Source organism: Etheostoma spectabile, chromosome 22, assembly GCF_008692095.1.
Source record: "Etheostoma spectabile isolate EspeVRDwgs_2016 chromosome 22, UIUC_Espe_1.0, whole genome shotgun sequence".
Classification (NCBI taxonomy): domain Eukaryota; kingdom Metazoa; phylum Chordata; class Actinopteri; order Perciformes; family Percidae; genus Etheostoma; species Etheostoma spectabile.
The window spans coordinates 12,557,394-12,565,971 of record NC_045754.1 but is presented as its reverse complement, the minus strand read 5'-3'; the positions used below and the strand labels follow the sequence as shown (position 1 = coordinate 12,565,971).

The following is an 8,578-nucleotide window of genomic DNA, read 5'->3' as shown; positions in this document are numbered from 1 at the left end:
CACACACACACACACACACACACACACACACACACACACACACGTTAGGTTAGGTCGGAATTTAGGGAAACTGCTAAATCGTGGTCTGCCCAAAACCCAAACATGTCGATTAAAGTTGTGACAAGTCGTAGCTAAACAAAATCTGTGGTTATAATCAAAATATGGTGCAATTCAATAAAGCACAATCATTAACCCCACTCACATCCCAATGCAGTAGTCTACAGTGCTATTGTACAGCAAGGGTCCTGTTTCCTCTAAGCTTCACACATATCCTGGTGCACACTGCCACCTGCTGCACAAGCACACAATGGGACTGAATTATATTTGTTTAAATATTAAATAAAATGGCCCTAAATTGCTGAAATTAATTCATAGTGCAGGGAAGTTGGTTTATTACCATTTTTAAGAACATGAAATGTTCCAAAAGTTAACATATATGATGACACTAAATAAAAAGTAATTTTATGGCTGCACCATCCAATCCGTTTCTATTTTTGTTGCGCACCGTTCAATACACATTTCTCCATTATTTAGGCTCATGTGTGGAATCTTTCCAAACTTTAGAATCCCGAATACAGTTTTGTAGGTTTGAGCAATGCAAAGACGGCACACGTTTGGAACGGCTGTCCCACTGGTACGGAGCCGAGGTTTAATTACAAGTTGTGGTTTAAAACAACGGGCACCGTCAATGCTTTCTTAAAAGTCTTGACTGATCAATTTCATGCACAACCACACGGGTTTTCAATAACTATTTAATCAGACCTCTACTCAGATAACAGTTGAGCATCATTCAGTCTTAAATGGTTGAGATGATCACAGAATGCACATCCTCATTATAAAGGCTTTTGCATGACATGAAATATACAGTATGAACGTTCTTGGATATTTGTTTGGTTTGTCATTTCTTCAGATCAGGTCATTTTGACTCAGAGGGAAAGCAAAGGTGAGCCATACCATAAGCATGGCTTTCATCTATTGAAGGGTCCCAGTAAGACTTGTCACTAAGCCAGCATACACAATACTAAACCAAAGCAGCTGAATGGAAAACAATGAATTAGGTAATATTATTACTTAAACCTGGGCTTTGTTTTCATGTGTGAAAATATCTTAGGTGAAACAGACCTTTGTTAAAATCGGCATGATAAACATAAGCATAGTTCTGCTTTTGCCTGGGTATAGACCTTTGCATTCACCCACTTCAAAGATGGAAACACAAATATCAGATATCAGGCAAAATTGACAGTCCAAATGCGATTAACACAATTAACCTTGTAGACCTGAGAAGAATTAAGTGTTAGGATGTAAATTGCTTGTGACACGTGTACCAGTCAATCTCCGATTGCCGGTGTAATAAAAAGTGCATTTGATCAATTTATCATTCAGCAATCAAAAGAGAATCCTTACTGAGTGATAGCATCTCCTTACAATCAAAATACAAAATGTGTGAACAGATAACATGACGAGCAGTGTGTGTACAAATATTTTTTAATTTTGGTGAGCACTTTATGCCATAAACTCGTAGGGGATTGGCTCCAGCAGCTGTGGCTCGTTTTTCTTGGTGCTGACGAAGTGAGCATCACGAGGAGGAGCAGGCTGTAGAGACGAGGAGAATTTAAGAAAATCAAATAAGCAAAAGCGACCACTTAATTCTCCACATACTCATACCATTGGGAATCTATTCTAAATGGTTTTAATTTGATGTAGAGTATCATTACTGAAACAGTGACTTCCTTCATAAAAGATTTTCACCATGACATCTTAGACTTTCCATTTCTTTTCAATTAAAAAAAGAAAAAGAAATCACTAAAAGTTAAGTAATTTTGTACAACTTCATACCTGTCGCTTCAGTTCCACCCAGCTGCCTTTCTGCTTGGCCTCCATCTTCTTGGCCTCGTTCGCCTTGACCCGCTGCAGGAAACTGTCCCTGCTCTTTGAGTGCTTCACATGCTCAATGCGCACATTAATCCTCTTGGCCAGGATTTTGCCCCTGTGAGAGGCAAAAGCATGAATGAGATCACATAAAACAGAAAAATCAAAAACAACCTGACAGGTAGCTTTAGCTAAAAACTGTACTGTCTCCTCAATACAGCCCCAGGTCAAACAGGAGTTTGAATGGGGTGCTTAAGGATGAAATACTTTCCCCAATGTGAATGACCACGGAGGACATGAACAATCCTGGTGGCAAAGTGAAGATTGGGTCACATCCCTCCTAGATAAATTCTACGCTAAAGATTGAAGCTACAACTTGCACTCATCAAAACATTTTAATGTGATATCTCCCCCAGGAAATATTGAGTCAAAGACTTCATTTTCTGCATTGCAATACATTTTAAGGCCCAAATTTATGAAAAGTCTTTGTCAAGAAAAAACAAAACAAGGGGCACCTTTTGTTTCCAAGTTGAAAAATGTAGAGTGACAAATAAGATAACTGCCATAACTGTTGTAGCCAAATTTGTACTATACAATAGTTGCAATACAAAATGTTGAAATTTAATGTTTTCCGTTTTAAAATACATTCAATAAAGTATCAGTGACGTTGAAAGTGTATTGGATTGCCCTCATGATTTGGCATGCATATGAAGTACGAATTAATTACAAATTTAACCACCATGTTGTCAAATAAAGTTTAACTGCCGCTGCTTCGTGAATGGGGCTCAGCAGAGTTTCTCTGAAGCAGTACGAAAAACCCTAGATTGGCCTATGCAACCCGTCAGGTTAATGATGACAACTGGTATCTGATTCAATGGGTTCAACAACGGAGAACTGGTCAACAAATCATACTGTGACTCCCTTCGCCATCCTGTGCGCACTATGAGAATGGAACGTTTTAAATAAGTGATTAGTGAAAGGGAGTAAAGTCCTTTGGTGTGTACTAGTCCAAAATTACACAGGCATACACACTTAAGTGTCACAAAATAAATTATGCTTCCTACTTACTTGACCTGCTTGTTGACAATAATGCCGACAGCATGTTGGGTCACGTTGTAGACACGTCCTGTTTTGCCATGGTAGCATTTGTGAGGCATACCTCTCTGAATGGTACCTGTACCCTAAAAAGAAAAATTACATATATCAATGTATTTAGCAACAATTAAGTCACATTGTTTTCATCAATCACCACTACATGGAACCAAAAAGTTCCACTTTGAATTTAGGTGAAGCCGTCCCAATAACAAACATCTCCCATTCAGAACATTGCTCTGCACCTTTCTGAAATCCTTGTCTACTCAACATCCTACTCAAAATCCATGTCAACTCAACTTTTGGTTTATGTTCATCCAGATAAAGCATTGTAATGTCACATTCTTAAGCACATTTCCCTAGAGCCTCTTAAAGTAACACGCCAACTTGAGACTTTAGCTTATTCACCGTATCCCCCAGCTAAAGTCTCAATACGTCGGCGTGTTCCTTTAAAACGTCTGGAATATGATTGAAGATACAGTAGACATCCTAAGCATAACATTAAAAGTCCTGTAAATATTAAATTAGTATTGTCTGGACTAAATGTGCCATGCAGTTTAACTTACTAATCAACCAAACAAGAACACATGTCAACAAACGTGTTGTGCCTTACCTTGATGTCAACAATGTCACCCTTTCTGTAGATGCGCATGTATGTGGACAGGGGAATTGGGCCTGTAAAGTAAATGTATTCATGTTATTTTGCAAATATTTAACATTGGTTCTAAAAGCCACATGCCATTGATTTAAAAAGAGGATTGCAGTTAAAGTGTGGTCTGACATAAAAAGCTACTACCCTTTAAATGTGTACTCACCATGCTTGCGGAATGGCCTGCTAAACATGTACCTGGTCCCCCTCCTCTTGCCTCTGGTGTTCGTCATGATGCCTGATTACTAAGAACATATAACGTTACTTGTTAAAATTAGTCATGGTAGATTCTAAATATTTTCTCCAAACATGTTTTATGTTTAATGGACAGAAAATGGCACGTCAATAAAGTATATCCATCATATGATGGATGGCACGATATAACTGCAGTAACAGCCCATAAACGCATAACATATATAACATAGCTGCCACACAGACTAAGCATGAGCTCGATGTGTTTCACAGCTGATCCAAGTGAATGACAACAAAAATGTCCAAGTTTCCGTATCACACGCACATAAGGGATATTGTTGATCAAATTAAGTCAACGAAATGTAACAATGCTGCTGATTACACGACAAAATCTGCTTACGTAAAGGCTAGCCACACAATGCACGTCTAGCACAAGTAGCACTACGTTAGGCAGCACTGTATCTGCAATATTACGGTCGAATAACTACGAAAAAAATCTGTGTTAAGCTTTATTACAGCGGGTGCAACACGGTGTTGAAGGAAAACACTGTTTCCACTAACGTTAAACGTTTCTCTGCCAGCAAGGCCCACATGGAGAGCCACGCTGCTGGTCCTCCTCACATTAAACGGAAATTATTACTCAATTTAACGTTTTTCAGGCTTTACCGCGAAACTTATATGTAAGGGGAAACATGCGGTGCATATATGAATATACTTATTAACGATTAATACGCTAATAAAGTCGAAAATAAAATTTAAAACGGAGAGGATCTTACCCCCGGTGTCTACAAGATGGCGGGTACGGCGGAAAGAGAGCTTAAAAGACCCTAAACTCCGCCTTGTGAAATGCAATTAAGGCAGGCCGCGATATTGCCTGAACCAAATGAATGTGACGCTAAAGGATTCCGTACAACGTACGGTAACTGGTCCTAGGTCAGTTGTGATCTATAACGTTTCTGTGATTTTAAAGGGAAAATATATGACGCGACTGCTAAAATGCAATCGTTGTTATAAATACATAATACAATCATAATAAAATATCACTCATAGCTATTGATGATACGCATGCGCAAAACTTCAGCAAGGCTAACCTTTTTTGATGATATAGTATCTTTATCAGTGATTTTGACATTATTTGATTCGACTTCGATAACTAAGAGTGTCCGAATGTGTGACACGCACATACCAAAACGAAGCGATCAGCTGTACCGACCATTATCGTGTGTGGGCCCGTCATTAAGTGAAGGCGGAAACAACAAGCAGTGCGTTATCTCGTTTTGCGTTTTCGTGAGCTGTTGGACCTTTCGTCTCGATCTCAGCAGCAGTATAATCGCCTGCCTTTCCTCACGAGGGGAGCCAGCCCAGTCTTGTCAGCGCGCGGCGGTGGTTGAAGATGGCGCTAGCCGAATGGAAATCCTAATGACAGTTTCCAAATTTGCCTCTTTTTGTACCATGGTAAGTGCACGGCAGTCTCATACTCACATTTATCGGGCCACAGGTTCAAATGGAAACCGTGGCCGCACTCTTATTGTTTTTTAAACACTGTAATTATAAATAAAAAACAGTTAATTCTGGTGTCCGTTGCTAGCCGAGCAGTTTTCCGACCATAGCAAAGCCAGCAGACACCCACTGCCTTCTCCGCTCTGTTTTTTAGTTAACGACAGTAACGTCAGATGGACACTCTTTAGTATTGACTTCTTTTTTTTTTTCAACTCTTACGTTAGCGATTTATTCGGTTAATATGTGTCTTATACTATTTGAGCACAGTGCACCTGCTGCAGCTGGGATTCACAGCTAACTAACCTAGCTATGTTAAGGTAGCTAGCGTTTAAGCTAAACCAGTGTTACATCTTACGAACAACTGGAACCGCTGGATAATAGATGGCTTCAGACTGGGAGATGATTCATCTGCAGTATGCTTGGAGAAACCGTGATAAAAAAGCTAAATTGACGTGTTGGCCTTTACTACCAGACATTATTAACGCAGGCAATGACGACATGGTTTAACATTAGCTGCGCAGTTGTGGACCCGCTCCAGGTCCATGTCCGCGTCCGCTCTGCAGTTTGCTGCTGTCAACATATTGCATCGTACGAATCTTAGCCGCCGCCGAGTCCTGTAATGACTTCAAAAAAATCTGCTTTGAATATTTTTGAATACTATTTGAACATATGTAATTATGTAATCTCAGCAGAGTTTCACATTTAAACCTTTTCTGGATGTGTGTAATCACTAGCTGGGGACAGCCTAACTTTACTGTCCGTCAAAGATGATGAATGTGTTAAGCTCTAGCGACATAGAAGGGCGAAGTGGAAGGGAAATGCCTAGTCTTGGACAATTTAGTTTTTATTGTTTATCAGTGCAACAAATTACCTTTGGAAATGCCAAGTTGCGGCCTTCTAATTATGTGGCAATTATTACTAATTCAGAAGTGGTGTTGATGTTTTTTTTTCAAAATTATAGCTGAATTTAAAATATATCTGGGTTTCTTGACTTTGTGCATTTACAGGGCGCCAATGCCTCTGCTCTGGAGAAAGAGATTGGATCTGAGCAGTTTCCGGTCAATGAGCACTACTTTGGCCTGGTCAATGTAAGTAATTGATGCACTGTGCAGATTCAGTGTTTTGTGTTCACCTTTACTTGACTCGTACTCCCACTGATTTGATTGCATTCCATCATTGATTTTAGTTTGGAAACACCTGCTACTGCAACTCGGTGTTGCAGGCTCTGTACTTCTGCCGGCCGTTTCGGGAGAAGATCTTGGCGTACCGCAGTCAGCCTCGGCGAAAGGAGAACCTGCTCACCTGCCTGGCCGACCTGTTTCACAGTATTGCCAATCAGAAGAGAAAAGTGGGTGTCATACCACCCAAGAAGTTCATCACACGGCTTCGCAAAGAGAATGGTGAGAGGAAACTGATCAACTTTGGGGGTCATTAGTGTGTTCTAAATAGGAATGCACAGGATTCGGGTTTGTATTCTGCTGAATATTGGGAACTTCCGAACCTTAGAATTTTTTCCCACCGAACCCTACGCTTGCACTAGGTGTGCTACGCTGGTCAACATAATGAAGCCACCGTTGATTATGGGAAAGTGTTTACCTAGGTGGTCCGTTCAATGCAGTAGGCTGTGAGAAAGTGAAAATGGAACTTGTAAGCAGAAAAAGTGTTGTTTGGCAGTACTTTCAGTCAAAAGAAGGCGAGTCAAGTTGAGCTATATGTCAATTTACAACAGCTGGCTGCTGCGCATTAGCTAACATTAGCTTTCTAATTTCACCCACCCAACATGTCTTCATCATACACTGGTTAGCCAAAATTTGCCAAACTAAATTGTCACTCATCTGGCAATAGCGATGTGTTTTCCTACAATGTGAAAAGAGCATGTGAATTCAACATTAACTTGTAAAATGTAACTATTTTAGAGACTGTGGACTTGTTTACTTCATTAATGTGTTTACTGTGTTAATGGACTGAGGATGGGAGTAGGATTCAGTATTTGGTATTGAGCCAATGCCAAAAATCTGGATTTGGTGCATCCCTAGTTCTAAATGAGCTACAGCAGAGTGTCATCACTTTAAGAACTGCTTAATTTCCTTATCTTTTTGTTTTCCCTAATTTGCTGATGACTCCTGGAGAGCTTGAAAACAGCAATTAGATCCTGAAGTACCTGCTGAACATGTAGAATAACTGAATTGGAACTCTAAAGTCTCTCTGCACTTTCTTCCTCAGAGCTGTTTGACAATTACATGCAGCAGGATGCCCATGAGTTTCTGAACTATCTGCTCAACACCATCGCTGATCTGCTTCAGGAGGAGAGGAAGCAGGACAAGACCAACGGCCGCCTTGCCAATGGCACATTGGACTCTCAGAACAACAACAGCAATGCCACGCCCGCTCCCACCTGGGTCCATGAGATTTTCCAAGGCACTCTGACCAATGAGACACGCTGCCTCACCTGTGAAACGGTAAGATGTCTCTCTGCTATTTTCATACGAGGAGGATGTTTAAGGGGCTTACACAAAATGTCTACTACCATGTGGCACCAGAGTCTTGTTTAAACAATGTTTTAGGTAAATACAGTAGAATTGCAGACATTTTTATTTTTTTTATTGCCATATTGCTACAGCCCTATATTATTATATTCCAAACTGAGTATTTAAGTTGTAGTATTTGAGTTTAGTTGCATATAGCTTATTTTGATGTGATTTTTCTCTTCAGATAAGCAGCAAAGATGAGGACTTTCTGGACCTTTCTGTGGATGTAGAACAGAATACCTCCATCACACACTGCCTCAGGTAAAGTTAATGGCATGTAGAAGCAAAGCTAAAGCAGGATTCGTAGTTGATTGACAGAAAATAAATCCGCAACTATTATGATAAAGAAGATTAGTTTGTTTTTTTAATGCAAAACATTTGATGGTTCCAGCTTCTCAAAAGTGCTACCTTTCTTCATCTAACATTATAATAAACAGGATTACTTTGGGTTCTGGACTGTTGCTTGGACAAAAAAAATGCAGCGTTTTGAAATTGAATCATTCATTTTTTAGATGTGAACAGAGGCCTGTACTACGAATCAAGATCAACATGCCTTGGATTTATTTCAGTTACCCGGCTTCACCTAAACCTAACAACCGCGGTCCTGTGTAACCTGTCACGACGGTGGTTAACAACTAGTTGAATCAACCCAGGGTTTCCCAGTCGAGCGACGCACGCTTTCACATAAAAGAGGCGATGTTGGCACAGCGTGACCAATTGCAAACATCTACCAGAGCCGCATATTTTA

General features: G+C 40.1%; 2 protein-coding genes across 2 annotated transcripts in view; one reads left to right on the top strand and one right to left on the bottom strand.

Moving 5' to 3' along the window:
* Window positions 1-1,467: 1,467 nt before the first annotated feature.
* On the bottom strand, window positions 1,468-4,742 carry rpl21 (ribosomal protein L21). The gene is made up of 6 exons (XM_032504510.1): window positions 4,579-4,742; window positions 3,777-3,855; window positions 3,575-3,636; window positions 2,938-3,050; window positions 1,837-1,987; window positions 1,468-1,593 (listed from the first exon to the last, which is right to left on the bottom strand). The coding sequence occupies exons 2-6, from the start codon at window positions 3,841-3,843 to the stop codon at window positions 1,504-1,506; spliced, it is 483 nt and encodes a 160-aa protein (XP_032360401.1). The 5' UTR covers window positions 3,844-3,855; window positions 4,579-4,742; the 3' UTR covers window positions 1,468-1,503.
* A 155-nt stretch (window positions 4,743-4,897) lies between these two features.
* usp12a (ubiquitin specific peptidase 12a) overlaps window positions 4,898-8,578 on the top strand; it is a 6,847-nt gene continuing 3,166 nt past the window's right edge. Inside the window, exons 1-5 of the mRNA XM_032504467.1 lie at window positions 4,898-5,257; window positions 6,310-6,390; window positions 6,489-6,702; window positions 7,526-7,761; window positions 8,015-8,091. Coding sequence (XP_032360358.1) covers window positions 4,970-5,257; window positions 6,310-6,390; window positions 6,489-6,702; window positions 7,526-7,761; window positions 8,015-8,091 — 896 coding nt within the window. The 5' untranslated portion in view covers window positions 4,898-4,969. The remainder of the gene's footprint in view (window positions 5,258-6,309; window positions 6,391-6,488; window positions 6,703-7,525; window positions 7,762-8,014; window positions 8,092-8,578) is intronic.

Coding starts and splice junctions, on each gene's coding strand:
- rpl21 (XM_032504510.1), bottom strand. CDS start 3,843: ATGACGAACACCAGAGGCAAGAGGAGGGGGACCAGGTACATGTTTAGC. Junction 3,637..3,776: donor CAGGCCATTCCGCAAGCATG/GTGAGTACACAT, acceptor TTTACTTTACAG/GCCCAATTCCCCTGTCCACA. Junction 1,594..1,836: donor GGGTGGAACTGAAGCGACAG/GTATGAAGTTGT, acceptor TCGTCTCTACAG/CCTGCTCCTCCTCGTGATGC.